Raw genomic sequence first — 19,961 nt, 5'->3', positions numbered from 1 at the left:
GGAAATGTATTATTGTATAGCAGCTGTCCACGCGGACGCATCGCTCACTCAAGTAGGAGAGAGAACGCTGCCGAACGCTGCCGAACGTGGAGGCCGATTGTGCCTCTTTGTCGCTCGTTCCGCGCTCTTGCTTGCACTTCAAGCCTTAAATGGAACGCCTCAGAGCGAGGTAACGCCGCATGAGTCATGTTTTTTCGTGCGTCCATCGAATTATAAGACGTTGTCACGTCAAAAATCTTTTCACCCCTTATTTGGCACATATTATTCTGTTCTATAAGTTAAAGCATGTTGTCTGTTGGATTTCCACAGAGAAAATGGAGTGGCAATCTTTATTACTCATAAACTGAAGAGACGAAGCGCATAATTGTCCAATTTACCAAAGAGTAGCTTTAATATATTTTCGTAGATTACTTTTTGTGTCAATTAGAAATTATCATAAAACTTTAGTGTAAATTGAGTCGAACAGTCTTTGAAAAATAACTTTCCAACTTTTATGACCGCTTATTTGAAGAACGCTCGATTTTTTAATATTTGTAATGCATCTCTCTCGTTTGAAACCGAGAAATGGGAGATTTCGTGTATTTTGCGCGACGCTAATTTTGCTTTCTCAGCCTTTTTTAGGTTGAAATGCCTTACGGAAATAATTTTTAAACTTACAGACTTACCCTGCAAAAGCTCGTAAACTGGGCCACCTGAAACAAAAGAATAGGAAAATGAGCTTTTCAAAAATTTCATTCTAACTTTTTCACCAAAACATGCAATCAAAACTACCAACTAAAAAGCCTTGTCATAATAAGTGGTATGTTGAAATCTAAAACTGTAAATCAGAAATATCAGATCTAAGATGCCTAAAAGAACGCTATAAACACTTATGATATTCGCATTAAAGTTATTTTTAATATTGAGAAACTTAAGATTGTTGAGAAACCAGTCATTAAATTGATCCTGAATTAATTACTTGTTAACAAGTTTCAGGCTACGTCAATTAAACCTCGGTTACGGCTGATGGCTTCAATAAGGAACGACGAAACATTTGGAAAAGTAAAGTTTTATTAGTCACCGCTTAACAGGAAGGTATACTGCCCTTTTTTATGTCCTGCGGTTTTAAAAATTCGCTAGGTTAATACGTAATAAACAAATTTAAAAAATTGTAAGTTTAGAAAATCTTAAATGAAGTTATTTTTATCGTAAGAAAATTAAAAAAAAAACGAAATTATTCAATTACAATAATCACAAATTTTGATTAAAAGATTTTTTATTTCCACCATCTAATAATAATTTAATTTTAATATTTTAATAAGGTGTTTCCATGATTTGTTTTTACTGGGCTTTAGTCTATAATTGAACTGCTTTTGCTCGACTTTTATTTTAATGAGGAAACTTTAATTTAATAGCAATTGTAATTTCTGTTCTTTTATTCCAATGTGGAAAAAATTAAACAAAATATTTTCCAATAATTTTCTTTGATGTAAAAAATTAAATTTTCCTTTCTATTCTAGCGAAGTCAAAACATTAATTAATCGTAATTTTTTGCTTAAATTAGTACTTCGTTATGTTTAAGTTTTTATATTTTCTACAAAATTTAATAAAGGACAACATGGCATATTCAACAAGAACGTTCCTTTGTATTGCGAATAATGTAAAATTAGGGATGGTTTGGGTAACTGTATGGCCTCTATTTCCCGTTGTCAGTACGGAATAAAGCCGTATGAAGACCTTCAAAAACCAGGACAAAAACGGACGGCATGTTTTTGCAGGAATGGGAGGCGGAACACTCGAATTTTCTCATTAGTTTCGAGTACGCCCTTCCAATACTCATCAGCAGTAATTTCCATTCAAATGAGATAAACGAAGCGCGCTTGAGGCTACTCGGTCGAAGGAAGAGAAAATTTATTTGCTTTTCACATGCTTCGGTCATACATGACCGAGTTGACACACGTGCTACGTATTATGTTATGTCATCTCACAATTGCAACGAGCAGAGGCGTGCTCGAATAATAAAAGAGCGAAAGATATCTAATGTTGCACGTGACACATTAACATTTTCGTCGATGAAAGCCGTAGAAAGCTTCTTTTAAATAAAATAGAAAATGAAGACAGTTTAATTGTTTCCAAAAATTTTATTATGGAAAATAGACCTTTACAGTTGCTTTATAGTTGACAGACCTATTATTAATTATTTATCAAACACTGGTAGCTCAATATTATCTTAAATAAGAAAATAATATTTTTCGTTAAGACTGTTTGACTTATCGTAGAAGTTACCTCAATATTTTTTAAAAAAATTTTTACAAACTTTTACTTTGTAACATGTTTCGCCACATTGACTTCTTCTAACGAATTGAGTATTTTGCAACTGACTGTAATATCTGGGCGAATTACTGTAATACGTGTCTACTACCAATTTTTGGGGGTGGTATTCAGATAAAACAAACTCAATAGAGAGGCGTTATTAACGTCAACTTAGTCATTCAGAATAAATCATATTTTATTAAATCTATTTATTGTCAGGTTCTCTAAAAGGGTTAACTTTTTCCCTTTATTATGTACATGGACCACCTAAGGAGGGTTTGTCCATAACTCTGTTATTATACTTTTAATAAAAAAAAAATGCTTTTATAAAAGTGGTCTGGAATTATATGGTGCATATGCAGAAAATCTTTTCACTCATGTAGAGTGTTCTTAACGCTACCTAACTTACGTTATTTTAAATGGAACACCGTACATATTTTTGCATTTTTGGTTTCTTTGTTTAATTTTAGGTCGATTATTTTTCTGTATCTACCTCTAGTAGTTATTGAGAATATTCAACTGTTTTTGAAAAAAAAACACAATTTTAGCTGTTTGAATGAGACCAAACAGTATCTAAACCATAAAAGCTAAAAACCTGCGGTTTTGACAGTGAGTTTTAGCAGAAATTACCGTATCTTCTCTGTTATGGGCAAAGTGTGTACGTTATTCAGAGCTCGAAAAATCGAAATCTACCTTTGACAAATAATGTTTTTGTTTTTCAAATTAAATCATATTGTTCGATGCGAAATTAAAAGTCCTTTCTACTGACATAAGGTTTTAATTATTTATCTCTAAAAGTTTTCCAGAAAAACCAAATGTTTTAAATTTAAAACCTTGTAGATGCAAGATGTAAGATTTTTAAATTATCGTTAAAACAATGTTCTTCATGAGTGACATGATTAGCAAACATTGAATCAGTTTTATTCTTTAAATAACAATTACAACGTTCTAACAATAACGAAGCAATTAATAGTTCAACTTTTTGTTTTTTTTTAACTTAAAAATTATATTTCGAGAAATGTATGGTATCATTGAACACCAAGTACCTAAGCGTTTAGCTTTCCTATATGTACTTGTGAAACTCATACACCCGATGAAAAGTAACAACCATAGATATATAGGAATCGTATAATGACGATTTGTTAGAAATAAGTTATAGAATTATTTTAAAAGGAACTAAATGTTCTTTATTTGTTACGTAATCTCCAAGTGATGTTTTGCCTTTTTGGTCCATGTTTCATAAAAGCGAAACGTTGGTTAGAGATTACGTTACAAATAAAGAACATTTCACCCTTGTTTGGCTGCTTTTTATTGAAAAAATATTAGTATTTTCCAAATAGGATTTTATTTAAAATATCCAGGAAAATACGCTTAGAATGTTATGAATTGATTTTGGAACTCTGGAAATATTTCGCGTTCTGGTCGTTTTTTTGTTTGAAGAAGCTTATTCCGTATATTTATAACGACATAAAATTTACTACCAAACTTACTTACCTCTTGCATTTTCCGATGTATACTGACTTTATGCCATTGATTATCGTCGAAGCGAACTTTATTAGGCTTGATTTGCATTTCTTGCTTTCCATTGGAAAGCCCCATTGTAAGGATCAGACAACCTTCTTTGATTGCCACGTTCAAGTAATCTGCTCCATCGCCTGCAACAAAGTAAATCACTTTTTATACTTACAATTGCAACATATACATAGATACATAGAATATAAGCAACGAGTAGATACAACAATTATATACATAGAAATACATAGATTATGTACATATATTCACAATTTTTATGAGTATTTAAATATATTACTTATACTTCATTTACTTTCTCTAGCGATTTGCCCCTTCCAATGTCTTCGATACGCGCTGGCAAAATCGTAGGTAGGGAGAAAAAAGCTCATTATACTCTCGACTCTTTTTCATTAAACTTACTTCTTCATACAGTACCTGCCAAAAGTTTTGTTCAATCATGAATAGTAGTGCGAGTCGAAAACAAGCATTAAAACCTTTAATGTCTTCAAATATCAATAAACATCTCCTTGATATTTTCAGTAGTAAATGGTGCCAATAACAGCACATTTGAACAATGCAATTGTAGTGGATAAAATGGTCAATTTTTCCGTGCAGTACTGTACAGATTATACGCTCCTCACCGGTTAAGAGTTTGGCCGAGAGTTGTCTCCTTCCTTTTCTGGTCTAGTGCTGTTCTTTTCTACTTTGCGCCGGTCAAACTGAAGGCCACATCGCTACAGAAAGTACACGAAGTATAAATATTGTTCCATGCCAAGAAGAGGAGTCAATATTGAATACAAAAGTATTTTTTTGTAAGAAGCCACTCAATCTTTCGCTATTCTTCATCTTATATCTTTAGCACTTTTTACATCTTGAGCTATCTGACTCACTAAATATATCGAAAGTCAGCGACTTCTTCTAGTTGTTCGTCTCTTAATTTTATATCAGTTCTAGTCCCACTTTAAATCCCTTACGTAATAATATTTCTATTTTCTTATTTGTTAATTTTCAAACAACACTCATCCGTCAAAAAATTATTATGCAATTTTAAAATGCTCGCATTCAGATAGTAAAAGAGTTAGTTAATATTCATCCACTTCAAAAATTAATTAAAGCCTTCTATTGCATCAGAATAAAGAAAAAATAATTGTACAATATCTACTTACTGCAAGTTTCGAAATTTATAGAGCGAGTTCAGCCAACCATAAATTTTCATTTAGGAATAGGAAACGCCGAACAAAGAAAGTTTACTACTAAGACTTGGCAGAATATATATTAAATTTTTGAACTGAAAGTGTCTTGTAATAAAGGAAATTATGTGTGATAAAATTCGGAGAGTTTCAGTTATGAAAGATCACTTTTCACGATTTTCATTACGTCGAATTCAGTAGGTAGTTATAATACCTTTCATCTTTATAAGTCGTATTTAATGGAGAACGATTTCTCATAAATTCAGTATTGTGAAGAAAGCTTAACGTTTTAAACAATACGCACCAAACCTTCTTAATAATGAGAATAAATTAAATGGTTAATATTTAAATCCATTTTCGGTGAATATATAAACTGACTTTTGGTTAGAATTTTATTACCAAATGGTCAATATGTACTTAAATACCAAACGGTGAGAGTATTAATTACTTGCTGGTTAGATTAGTTGGTTACTTAGTTAGATCATTGACTATTTAGATTTAAACACTGATCCTTCATATTTAAATAGTAACCAATAAAGAATACTGACCATCTGACCATTCAGATTTCAATATTGACCCTTATCATCGTCAGCGTGAAGATTGGTTGGATATCCCCACTGTGCTGTTTAATTATTTGCGAACAGTAATCTAATCTATGTCTACCTCTGCTTCTCTTAACTCCTGTTTCTGCTTCTTAATACGTCTGTAATACTGTTGAAAAGTAAAGAGAACTGTCAAAAGATTCAAATAACCGTTATTTTATATTATATATGAATATATATATATGGGTTCCTACTTGTAGTTTCAGAAACGCCAAACGATTCTCAACTCCTAACGAAAGAATTCTTCTTACCTTCTATTATTACTATTTATGAATAAAGAGTAAGCAATCAGGTATTAACTTGTTTGGTAATGAAAGAGAATTTTGATGGGTTTTGTTTGGACTTGACCGATCCCATAAAAATTAATAATTTTTTTATTCACTAAATACAAAATACGTACATTAATTATGTTAGTTAGTTAGTTAGTTAGTTACTGTTGGTGTTACAGGCTTATTTGAAGTATTTTTCCTTTTACTTCATAATTTTCGCCGGTTAATTGTTTACTTCAGTTGCACGTTTAAAGTGGCTGCAAGAGACCAATGCAAAATAAGGGATATATATACATATGTGTAAAATATATTAAATCCCACTTCTATACAGACATACTACGGACTTATGGTTATAACCTACGATATCAGAGATCCAAGCCATACTCTTGATATAAAGTACCAAATATCCGGGTCCGGCGGTAGTCATTAGTAAGTAAACATTGACGCTTTTTTTACTCATTTTTGTTTAAAAAAACCAAATATTATTTTTTTGTTGTCTTCGTAATTGGTACTGTACTTATATATTTTTCAAAGATTTAACGAAAACAGTGAGACTGTATCGGAGCATATGTGTTTCCTCTGCTTTAACGAACTTTTGATATAACGTACCGATTTTTGCTTTACTCTAGTACGTTATAACCGATTTTTACTGTTTTACTACAGGTTTAAGCGTATAGTAGCAGACACTATCCATTTTTAAATAAAAAATCGTATAAATCTATTGCAGAATCGTGTAGAAATGCGCATGCAGGTATATATAGATCGAATTTTTTTCTCTAAGTCTTGCGTATGTATATAACTGAAACTGAAGTCATTTATCAGGTACTTTTGGAAACAATAGTAACGTGATTAGCGCAATTGGATTAAGTTCATACGGTAGACAGGAAAATAGCAAATCGAATTATATCAAGCGCTAAACCGCATTGTTTTTGTAATGTAAATCGTTTGAAGAGCTTTTTTTGAAGTTTAATCTAATTTCGAGATTCAAAATTCAGTCAAATGAAACAAAACATGGACGGTGTGCAGCATTTGTTTCTGACGGATACCATTGTGCTCATGTAATCTGTTCCGATATCTGAAGTCGATATCAAACAGGATTTTACATTCATCGCATTGTTTTTGGGTAAAAGGCAGCTTTCTATGCCGCAGTAAGATAACTTGTTTTTTAGATAAAACACAAATAAGTTACTAGTGTTTATTGATATGTTTGGTGATTTTATATGACACCTGTTACTAGTCAGGTTTTGTTTCTGATTATGATTAAAATTATTAGTGATGAGCAAAATAAGTTCTAATAAAGTATAGAAACTTTGCATTCTTTGTTTCTAACGTAATACACACACACACGCATACACACATTCAGACACACACCATATAAAAACCATAATCACATAATACACAAAATCATACGGCTGAAGTTGAAGTTGAAGTTGTCCTGGAACAGTCTGAGGTAGAGGGATTTTAGTCGATAAAAAAAGCTTCTTTATATTACATTGTATTGTATTGTCTGAATTGATATTTCTATCATTTTTACATTCGACATGGGGTGGTTATCCATCCAGAAAATATCGGAAATGTCCGGAAATTCGTAATTGAATTTTGAGTCCGGGTGAAATCATAATACCTATTCATTAAAGTGAGTGAAATTTGCTTATATCAAAATAAAAAAATCATATGTGCCCAACATCATCCTGGCAATCTAAGGTGTAATGAACCATCATGTACTGACATTTAGAAACACTTGTTATAAAAAAAACCTTTAGAGATGAATTGGCAGTTCGTAATAGTCCGGCACATCAGTACCAGCAAATCAAAGGATGCCCAGGAAGAAAGGAAGAGGCCCCGTTTACGACGAAGCATTTTGTGTGTTTAGACAATGGTTTTATTACCCCTGACTGAAAGTGCTTTACAATTGTGTTTTGTTTTCAAATCATCAAAGAGCTTATTTTCAGGATTCTTTTACCTCGATCAAAAGCAACAGTACCTAGTCTTCAGCAGTACGAGGATCATATGGTCACCCTTACTCGTCGCCGTTTGCAAAAAAAGAACTATTATTGACTTTAAAATCTACCATGACAAAATTGCACAAAATGGCGAAACGTCGATGTTGGCATAATAAATATTCTTCTATCCTGCCTTTGATCCTACACTATACCATAAGTGAGTATTTCCTGAATGAACTATAGATGTTATGATATGTTTGTTATATTTATTTATTTGATATAGGGTTGTATATAACTATTTAATACTATTTATACAAAGGGTATATTTGCAGATCATCTATAGTCTATTTAAATTTAAGATAAACCAAACCAAAATAAACCTGAAGGCTTGATCACCAATTAGCAGACGGATAATTTTTAATCCCCGGGTTTTCGCTCACTTCGATTTAAATTATTCAAGATCGCATATTCAGTCAATAAGTGCACCGTGACATTTTGACTATTTATTTATTGATTACGCTTCTTTTATTTGGTTTATATACAGGACATTCTATTTCTTTTTTCTTCGCTTTTTAGCGCGAGTATCCACCCGTCACTTCAAAGGTGGATCACCTATAACCGACGGTTCTCTCTCCCCAACACTCCCTCTCCCCCCCGCTTCAATATTTTCCCTTCTCAACACTCTCTCCAATCCCAACCTTTAATTCTCCTCCTGGGGAAGAGTAACCCTCAGCGTTTATCTCCCCATTCGAGGAGGGATTGTAGTCGGTAAAAATCCGACACTACCTCCCTTCAGGGGGTGTCTTTTGAAGATTTCCTCTCCTCGAGAATAATTTAAACAAAAAAATCGGTTGTCTGTAGTGTCGGTTTACTGACGATAGTTGAATGTGACAACGTCATAAGAAAATACTGATGGAATGGTTTCATTTTTCAAAAGAAAATTTTAATTTTATTTGTTTGATAGATGCTTTGTATGGATATAGACAAGGAGATAAATGGAAATGTATTATTGTATAGCAGCTGTCCACGCGGACGCATCGCTCACTCAAGTAGGAGAGAGACAGATGTCGAACGCTGCCGAACGCGGAGGCCGATTGTGCCTCTTTGTCGCTCGTTCTGCGCTCTCGCTTGCACTTCATGCCTTAAATGGAACGCCTCAGAGCGAGGTAACGCCGCATGAGTCATGTATTTTCGTGCGTGCAGCCGGCTCCATCGAATTATAAGACGTTGTCACGTCAAAAAAAAGATGTGCTATTTTCTGGTATGCTATATTTCTAATAAAATCAAATTGTTTGAATACCTTTTGTTCTAAATACAGTCCTGTTCAATGATTCAGGTTTCGACAGTTGTGTATAATACTAGATTGTATTTATATTCAGTCTATCTATGAAATAAACAGACTGCACATAGGTACCTAAGGTGATTACATGTATACGTATTAGCTACTACATACACACATTCTATTTATGAATGCGGTTTTGATTATTTCATAATGGGATTGCTTTTGTAAGGCTGGCTAGAATTAACTAAATTACTTACCTAAATAGAAGAGCAGTCCGCTGGGCACTCTCGTTTTGAAGTAGAACGTCATAGAGTCCTGTGTGCTGACCACAGCATCGCTTCCTGTTTGACTGAGGTCATACGATAAATACTCATTTCCACGAAACGAGGCTTCCGTTGGGGCTTTATCTGGAACAACGGAACAAAAGGGCTGTTTAACTGTCCAGATTTAATTGACTTTGTCGAATGCGCATAGAAAATCCTGCGGGTCCAAATAGGTAATCATTATTAAACAAAGGACGATCACTATAAGGAAAAGCATTTTTATGAGAAATTATTAAGGCATAAACAAGAAAACATCAGCTCCTGGAAATCTACTATAAATTAAGGGTTTCGTGACTGACTGACTGACAGACAAAGCACAGCATACACCACTGAAGATAGAAACATGAAATTTGGAAAATATACCCCTTAGAGAGTGTAAAAGGTGCAACGAGAAAAGATTTTTCGAAAATCAAATATTCGAGGGAGTGAAATTTGTATACAGGTACGTTAAAGTTGTATTCTCTGGGCGTGCGTGTCAAACTTAAAACTTGGCACAGTTACACTTCAAAGCAAATTACTTCCTTCATAAAGAGGGTTCTTTCTGGGGTATCAATCTGCAGGCTTTTTTAATTCTATTAAAATGAAATGAAATGATAATTTGTAAAATTTAAGAGAATTTAGTGAAGGGCGAATGGAACTACATTAAAACGGAGTCTCGTGTTGATGGATTAGGAGAAGCCATAAATAATAACACTTTCACCCTCTGTCTTCCATAATAACCAAAGTTAATATCAAAAATTCACATGGACGAGATCGCAGGTAAAAGCTAGGAATCGGATAGTTTTTTAATCTGAAAGTATGACTTTCAAGGAGCTTTGTAAATCACCTTACCATCGTAAGCAACAAGGAATTTGTCAAAATGTTTGTAAATTATTACTTAACCGTATCCAAAAAGACTTCTTATGAATCTTAAGCTATAACAATTGTATGAATTTCGTTAGTATTGGTTACCTTGATGAGAAGTACGAGAACATTAGTTAAAAAAAGTCAAAAATACAGTATGTCTGAGAAAATTCGAATTTGAAAAGTTGATTCATAATTTAAAAATCAATAAACCGCTTAATTACGAAGTATTAGATCATCATATGGTCGTCAGTCCTAAAACTGATTGGACACGTATCTCCACTCTTTCGTACCTTGACCTAATCTTCGCACTTCTCTAAAACTAGAACATCCCACATCCTTAACTATTTGTGAACAGTAATCTACTCTATGTCTACCTATTCTCCTCATAATTCCTGTTTCTGCTTCTAATATGTATGATTATAAATAGCTTTTTATACCTGAGAAGGTGTCCTACCAACCTATCTCGTCTATTTTTTATGAATCTCCACAGCATTCTCCGATTCTCGAACACTTTCCAATACCTCCTAAGTATATCGAACTTTGTAATGATGAAAACAAATTACTAACCTATTTGAATATAACCCAGTTTAAATAAAATCTTTAACAAATGCACGCACGAAAGAGAAAATATCTTTCATCATCCTTCTATGTAAATTAGTTGCATACCCGGGATTTATTCAAATAAATAGACTTATTCGAATACATTATCATAAATTGAAAAATCTTTAAAACACTTTAAATACAGATTGTGTTAAACACTTCATCATATAAGGTTGTCAGTCCTAAGACTGGTTGGAGACGTACCTCCACTCTTTCCTATCTTGAGCTAAACTTCGCATTTCCCTAAAATTAAAACAACCCACGTCCTTAACTATTTGCGAACAGTAATCTAACCTAGGTCTACCTCTACTCCTCCTAACTCCTGTTTCTGCCTCTAATATGTCTTTGACTAGACCTTAATGCCTGAGAAGATGTCCTACCAACCTATCTCGCCTATTTTTTATTGACTTTCGTAGAGTCCTCTGTTCTCCTATTCTTTTTAATACCTCTTCATTTCTAACCTTTTCTACCCACGTTATCCTCATCATTCGCCTATAACACCACATTTTGAAGGCTTCTAATCTTTTCTTTTTCGCCGCGCTCACTGTCCATGTTTCGCATCCGTACATCGCCGAGCTCCAAACATACACCTCTAACAATCTTTTTCGAATTTCTAAATGAATCATTCGCGAGCATAGAAGTGACTTCCTTTTATTAAAGGCGACACGACCCTGCGCTATCCTCTGCTTTATATCCCTACTAATCCTTCCGTCTTGACTTATCTGACTTTCTAGATATCTAAAATCAGCCACTTCTTCTAACTTTATATTCGATCTTTCCCTACTTTTTCTTCCCTTGCATACATGTATTTTTGTTTTTCTTTTATTTATTTTCGTACAGTACCTACTGATCTGTCAGTACCGCTTCCATTTTATTTAAAGCTATCTCTAGGTCCTCCTTGTTGGATGCTAATACTGCTATATTTAAACACTTATAAAAGTAAAACGCATTTTGTATTCATTTAAATTTTGCTATTATTGATTGCAACGATACAAATATTTTCAATATGACTGTATTTTATCGTTCCTTATATGCATCTTTTTCTTAATTGCGCCTCTGGACGATATACTGGCAAGTTACGTTAAATAAAAAGATGGCGAGGATTAACTTCTTTCTAAAGTAGACTTTGTAAATGGACATAAATATATGCGTTGTAATAATTCTCACGACATTCCTATTTCTTTGGATAATGGAGGCTGCTTGTTGGCAGTCGTCCAGAACTTTTTCTCCGAAATAAGGAGTGATCGTGACGATACTTTTTCACGTCCAATTTCTACAAGTTTGCAAGAATGCAAGAGAGATGGACCGTTGAGATTTAAATTAATAAAAAGACAGCCTAACCATTTTCGTTCTGTGAATCGGTAAAAGGAGTAATGCTTGAATAAATATGTCTTTTGAATAAAATCTTCTTGATACAGAGATTCAGTAAGATAAATAAACATAATATTCTAGCATGAGGAAGGTAACACATTTGAGGCCGTGACAGAAATATTTTTAGGTTTGTATTCAGATGAAAAATAAAACAGTTATCAGTAAAGAAAATGTACAAAATTATTTCAAATAAATAATGTCACATTTCTTGTGACTGAATCTAACATTTTTGAAGTTAATATGCTTCTTTTGGCGAGTTGAGAGTATGACAATTTCTTTTCTTTCATGATTTACAATTAATCCACTTCGAGCGCTTTTCCAACATTGCATCAAACAAGGGGGAGTTAGAGAGGACAAGAAACGGTATTGACAAAAGCTTCATATGAAAATAAATAAAAGTAAAACAAAAATATTGATAGGTATGTAAGGGCAGAAAAAGTACGGAAAGAGTGAATATAAATATAGGTGACGAAAAAATTGAACAACTTGATTTTCGGTATCTGGGAAGTCAGATAATACAGGATGGAAGGAGCAGTAGAGATATAAAGCAAAGGATAGCGCAGGGTCGAGCCGCCTTTATGAAAACGATGATACTTCAATAAGAGCAGATTTTTAATTTAGTAATTAGAAAAAGATTGATAAAGATGGATGTTTGGAACACGACGCAGTACAGTTGCGAAACGTTGAGATGGGCGCTGCGGAAAAGAAAAGGTTACAAGCATTCGAAATATGGTGTTACCGTGGATAGAGAAGGTTAGAAATGAAGAGGTATTAGAAAGAGTAGGAGAACAGAGGACTATATGGAAGTCAATAAAAAATAGGCGAGATAGGTTGGTAAGACATAGGCATGAAGGTTTAATCAGAGACTTATTAAAAGCAGAAACAGGAGTTAAGAGGGGTACAGGTAGACATACATTAGATTACTATTTGCAAATAGTTAAAGATGTGGGATGCTCTAGTTTTAGGGAAATGCGAAGATTAGCTCAGGATAGAAAACAGTGAAGGCCTTAAGACTGGCAATCCCCTGATAATGATGAGCGCCTTTGATATTATTAAGTAGTAATGTTAACATGATGGGCATTCCTAATACAAAACAAGAAGAATAATAAATGAGACTATTGTTAGTAAATCATTTAACCTACTGTAGATAAACACAACAAACGTTTTAAAAAGCGAACACGTCTTTCGCTTACTTTAATTGTCAAACAGTCCCTTTTAGTTTTCTTTGATGGCTTCTGCAACTGTTAATTGAAAGAGTTGTTATCTGTTAAAACACCTGAAAAACTACTGTTTTGGTAAAGTTGTTATGATTTATATGTCATCGTCATCATCATCATAAGGTCATCAGTCCTAAGACTGGTTGGACACGTACCTCCACTCTTTCCTATCCTGAGCTAAACTTCGTATTTCCCTAAAACTAGAACAGCCCACATCCTTAACTATTTGCGAACAGTAATCTAATCTAGGTCTACCTCTACCCCTCCTAACTCCTGTTTCTGCCTCTAATATGTCTCTGACTAGACCTTCATGCCTGAGAAGGTGTCCTACCAACCTATCTCGCCTATTTTTTATTGACTTCCATAGAGTCCTCTGTTCTCCTATTCTTTCCAATACCTCTTCATTTCTAACCTTTTCTACCCACGATATCCTCATCATCCGCCTATAACACCACATTTCGAACGCTTCTAACCTTTTCTTTTCCGCCGCTCCCACTGTCCATGTTTCACACCCGTACAACGCCGTGCTCCAAACATACACCTTTAACAACCTTTTTCGAATTTCTAAATTAACCGTTCGCGAGCATAGAAGTGACTTCTTTTTATTAAAGGCGACACGACCCTGCGCTATCCTCTGCTTTATATCCCTACTACTCCTTCCATCCTCACTTATCTGACTTCCTAGGTATCTAAAATCAGCCACTTCTTCTAATTTTTCGTCTCCTATCTTTATATTCGCTCTTTCCCTACTTTTTCTTCCCTTGCATATCAGTATTTTAGTTTTACTTTTATTTATTTTCATACAGTACTGATCTGTCAGTACCGCTTCCATTTTATTTAAAGCTATCTCTAGGTCCTCCTTGCTAGATGCTAATACTGCTATATCATCTGCAAATCTAAGCATACTAATCTTTTGCCCTTGCACATCTATCCCTACAGTTGTACTGTCTTTAATGATGTTGATGGCGTCTTCGATGTATAGATTAAAAAGTAGCGGTGACAGTGTGCATCCCTGCCTGACTCCCTTCCTAATATTTACTTCTCTACGTTGCATCCCCAGCTCTATAACTGCCTGTTGCTCTTTATACAAACTAAGTATCACTCTTCTATCTTTGTAATTCATCCCTACATTTTTAAGTATATTTAACATCTTGTCCCATTTAACATTGTCAAAGGCTTTCTATAAATCTTGTATATGTAAACTATACTTATTCTTGAAAGTTTTTATTATTAATTCTTCTTATTGGCCACTGCTAATGGGTTAGAACAAAATAAGTAATTTAAACATGGACAATGTAAGTACATTAATCCTTATTAATGGAAAACAACTTTAAAAATAAAACAGTGGTTAGATTAAATATCGGCACTCCATTTCTACAGTCACTCGAATCAAGTAAGATTTCATTCTTCAGCATTTCAAGCAAAGTCAAACCACGACCGTTTCCTTCTGTAATGAACTTATCTTGCTTCCACTAAAATATCAAAGATCCTTAAAGTGACTATAACCTGCTTGAGTTCCCGTTTCTAAGGCACGAAGTATGTTGGTAAAACCACTAATTGATTTAGTCAGTTTCCTTCCACGTTCTAGAGATATTCCATTAGTTTAAGTAGAAACGAACCTTAGATATGAAGGTGTGAGACCTTATTGAAATTAAATTACTGTCACACTCTCTTACATTACATTTGATATTACTAAACTTCTATTAGTATGTATGAATATACATACACCGAGAAAACTAAATTTTTATGACAATGCAAAAATTACAATTTTCGAATTTAAATGACTGAATTTGCCGTAGAAATAGTAGATTTTATTAGGTAACTTGTAATAATCCCAATTTTGACATATTTCTTTAAAAATTATTTCAATTTTCTTAATTATTACAATTTAATTTGTAATATCAGCTACAATGCCTACTAAATTTATTTCTTCTGGGATTTTATTTTTACAAATTCGGGTTCAAATTGTTATTTTTATTATTCTCTCTTACGAAGCAACGGTCTAGTGGGATAAACTGTAAATGTTTAGGTATTTTTCCTTTTTCATTTTCTCCGTGTAAGTACTTCTGGCACTAAGTATATATATTCAGGTTAGTTATTGGACCATTAGAAACAGTATTACCAAAAAGTGCACTATGAGTACCTACCATGTGATTTATATCAGTGTTCGTAAGAACGAGATATTTTTGACGGGTAATTTGTAGAGACTGCTAGACATAGTTTGAGCTTCTGAATTTTATAGTCGAAACGAACAAGTTGAAAACAGCAGTAGGATATTACTGCCTCAGCATTTACCCACATAATCCAAGGAAATTATAGAGCGAATGTTAGAATTTTATATATAATATTTACAATTTATACCACTAGTCCGTTGCTTCGTAAGGGAAAATAATGAAAATTACAATTTGGATCCGAATTTGTAAAAATAAAATCCCAGCAGAAATAAATTTACTAATTATTTTAGTTGATATTACAAATTTAATTGTAATAATTAAGAAACTTGAAATAATTCTTAAAGAAACATGTCAAAATTGATATTATTATAAGCTACTTAATAAATTCTACTATTTCTACGGCAAATTTCATTTACAATTGAAAATTGCAATTTTTGCATTGTCATAAAAAATTAGTTTTCTCCGTGTACGGTGTCAATTCGGTTATTAGGCTGGAGTAGTGGTTTGTGTACGAGATAATTTAATGGAAAGATACAATTTCTTGGCAAAAGCATCAAGTATTGTTCAGATAAAAAACATAATTTATTATTAAACTATTGTAGGGATTCAATGACAATAATCCTACTTATATATAACACGCACATTACTTTTTTATAGCTTGCAATACATGAAATCCTTTTCATACTCGCATTACATTAGAATTATAATAAATCAAACAATAAATGATCTGGCAGTTAATTAAATTTTTTTAGTCTCTAGGGGAGAGGTAGTTGACCGTCATTGCACATCACTAACTGAATATTTCACTCCATGTGGATTGGGTTTGATTGGTGTATCGCATTGGTAATGGACCATTAAAATAATTATTGTATTCTCAATTTTCTACATCAAATGTTCAGTAATTACATAAAGCTGTCAGAGGGTTCCGGAAAAACCGAACGTTAGTTTCGTCCGACATTAACAAACAAAAAAGAATACCGTAGAGCTAGGAATAAAAAGAGCGAAAAGGACACGTATGACATGTCGCATTAATATTACTACCCACGTAATCGGCTGGAGGAATTAATGAAGGCAAAATACCCCCTTTTTCATGTTAAATTGAGGACAGTGTCACCCGCAGACGTCTGCTCGTTTTTACCGAAATAGAAAGCCAACATGCCTCATTCATAAGTTAATAACCATCCTTTCGTAAAGCGATTGTATAAAAAGGACCTTCGAGGTAATAGTTACAGTTAATCAATTAAGGGAGAACAAAAAATGTTAATCAAATCAGTCGTTTCTTCTACTTTACTACAAGTAGTAGGTAATACAGGTAAAATATTTACTAATCCTTTAAAATATTATTTTACGAATTAGCGTATGTATGTCTGTAATACTGCTTGCAAAAACCCTTGAGCTCGTAAGTGGTAACAATTTTTTTGCAAAAGATGAAAGTTAATTTTCGATTAGAACTTGATACTTGTATAATTTCAATATTGGGAAAAGTTTCTGAGAAGTCTGAATTGTTACAAGAAATGCTTAATCATTGTTGTTCAGTTCCAGCAAGTAAGTGGGTGCGCGGCAAAGGTGAAACAGGATTACATTGTTTTCAAGTCCCAGAGGAACGAAGTTACGGGAAGAGCTTGTTTTTTAATTAATGACCGTCAGCAACGACACATATAATCAGTTATATCGTATTTCCATCTTTCAATTACAATAATGCATTCATTTCGTAATAGAAGCAGTACGATAAATAATTAATATGGACAACTAGGTGCAATTAACAAATAACAAGTTAATATGTGATTAATTTAATATTCGCAAAGCGCGACATCTCAAGGTAAATTCCGGCACAACACCGAATCCATGATAAAGCTTGAAATTTTAATTAACGTCTTAATTGCGGATTACAAAAACTGTTGGATACAAAAATCTCCAAAAAGATAAACATAACCGAACGTTTAAATTTATCGATACTACCAGACGGTGGTTGAGATTTCGATTTTACTGGATCTCATCAGCGCAAATATAGTCGAAGTAGCTTCAACGCTTGAAATACTTCAGTAGCTGCAATTATCTACCGCTAGATGGCGATACACTGACGATATTTTGATATACTTTTTAATATAGAACTTGTCCACGTTGAAACTTATCCATAGTTATAAATGAACAAACAAAAGTATTGTTTCACCACATTGTGACATTTTGATATTAAACCGAATCATTTTTCACCAAAAGAAATAAGATAATATTAAAATTTGAGAAGTTACTGCATATATACAGTGATAAAGTACCTACAGTCATTTCGCTATGTGCCGATGAGATCAAATAAGTTTGAAATCGCAATTCACATTTAATAGTTTCAATAAACAATGACGAGTTACTAACTATTAACGAATTAACTTAGGAAAAATTATATTGTAGCGAGCACGAGTGTGTTTGTGTGCGATCGGGCACACGTGTGCGTGAACGGCTTATCGATTCGTCGACTAGCCGCGAGCGTCTTTCATGTGCGCCGTATTTGTAAATATGTGTGTCGTACCTAGGTTCCGGGAAAGCAGTTAAACAGTTCAATGAAAAAATAAACTATCCGGATGTTTCCAGAAGGTTCCAGAAAGTAAACAAAAGAGTATTTAAAGGAAGAGACGATCGCTGAGAGAGGAGAAATAAATTGACCGTTGCAGAAGTGAATCCAGAAATAAATTGACAGCGATAGCAGTGAAATAAATAGCTCAGTGAATAATGATATATCAACAGTAGTGTAAGTAAATAGAATAATTCATAACCTAAGTTTAGTAATAATTTAATAGTGTTTTTAAGTTCTTTAATAACTAATGTAGCGACACTATGACTTGAATAAGAGAAATTAAAACGTTCGTTGCAACATTAGATGACTGTGCACCGTATTTTTGTAATTAAACGGACACAGGTATGTATCATAAATCGTTTTTATCAATTTTTGGAATTTATCGTTCTAGGCTGGTAAACTGCTCGCTCGTAAGATCGAGCAGAAGTGATTTTTACGAAATTTAACCGTTTTAAGATAAAAAGTAAGATTTATAATCGCTGTCATGTTAGGCAAGGAGAGCGAGAATTTTTCGTTCTTTTGGAAAACAAATGGATGCTGATAACACTGCGATGGTCGTTAGTTTTTAAGAACCGAACCGAAGCTTCTGATGAGCTTTCGACACTCGTTTAGTTCTGTGGAATGTTTCGCACGATGGTACCATTAATTATGATTTATTATTGTATAGCAAGTAGTAAACCGATTTTATGTTAGAATAGATTGAAGTCAACCGTTACAAAATGCTCTTACTATTTGGAATGAGTTTTTCTTTTACTATCATTATGATTGCTTTTGGATAGCGTCACTTAGTTGCATACGTTTCGACATCCTTAACAATGACATCTGCAATGTGTTTCATATCATAGGCAGCGGCTAATTTGTAATTTATTCCTTGAAAAGTAATTTGGGTTGTGCGTCTTGATTGACTGTAGGTTGAAGTATCAACAACAAAATAAACAAAATTTTGAAAGGCTTTTTAGTAATTTATTTAGTGTCATTGTCAGCAACGATATATCGATAATGGATCATTAATCATTAAACATTTAGCATTAAAAACACTTAGTAAACTTGGTAGTAAATAACAAATTAGGGAATAATGTGACATTTTTACGAAAGCTGGCGTTTGCAAAAGCTTTTATATTGGAAAAGCGGTGCGAACTATCGACATTAAATTTTATGAACACGAAAAATCTATTCAAATAAACGTATGAGTGTAGTTCAACACTGCACATAAATTTATTAGGACAACTAATGTTTCTAGCCTAAATGTTCTAAAACAAAACTTCGCAGAAAAATTAGAAATACATAAATATTTAATTACATCCTGTAATATTATGTTAAATGATTAAATTGAAGAAAATAGCCCAATATTTTGTCCTCTAATAACGATAGGTCAAAATACGTTTCTAATAAATGTAATTGTAGTCATTTTGGTTTGATTCAAATGAATAAATTATTAAGATGTTTCACAATGAACCTATCGCAGAATATATTGAAATTATTAAGAAAATTGCTTTGAAAGCTGTCGAAATAGAGATAGAATTTTCAAAAGAGGCATTTAAAATAGAAAATAGAATTAGATATTTTGCTTTTCATGTGGAACTATACGAGTACATCTTTGCATATTTATGGAGACCGTGTTTGGGATTAATACCGACGTTTCCTGTAATATACGAGGGTGGATTGATAAGTTTCCGGCCTAACCAAGAGATGACGCCACTAGGCCTACCTTGAGGTGACATTCTATAGTACCATCCTTGGATAGCTTGTAGCTATAGTTTCAGCCCGATCTCCT

At 33.3% G+C, this 19,961-nt stretch overlaps 1 protein-coding gene across 1 annotated transcript in view; it reads right to left on the bottom strand.

Annotated features, from left to right (window-relative positions):
• LOC108740461 (neurexin-3-like) overlaps positions 1-19,961 on the bottom strand; it is a 117,919-nt gene that overhangs the window by 24,419 nt on the left and 73,539 nt on the right. The window contains exons 4-6 of the mRNA XM_018474789.1: positions 9,348-9,497; positions 3,787-3,947; positions 666-692 (exon numbers count right to left, since the gene is read on the bottom strand). Coding sequence (XP_018330291.1) covers positions 666-692; positions 3,787-3,947; positions 9,348-9,497 — 338 coding nt within the window. The remainder of the gene's footprint in view (positions 1-665; positions 693-3,786; positions 3,948-9,347; positions 9,498-19,961) is intronic.

Source organism: Agrilus planipennis, unplaced genomic scaffold (assembly GCF_000699045.2).
Source record: "Agrilus planipennis isolate EAB-ADULT unplaced genomic scaffold, Apla_2.0 scaffold57, whole genome shotgun sequence".
Lineage (NCBI taxonomy): Eukaryota > Metazoa > Arthropoda > Insecta > Coleoptera > Buprestidae > Agrilus > Agrilus planipennis.
The sequence above is the reverse complement of the archived record's forward strand: the minus strand, read 5'-3'. Positions and strand labels throughout refer to the sequence as shown.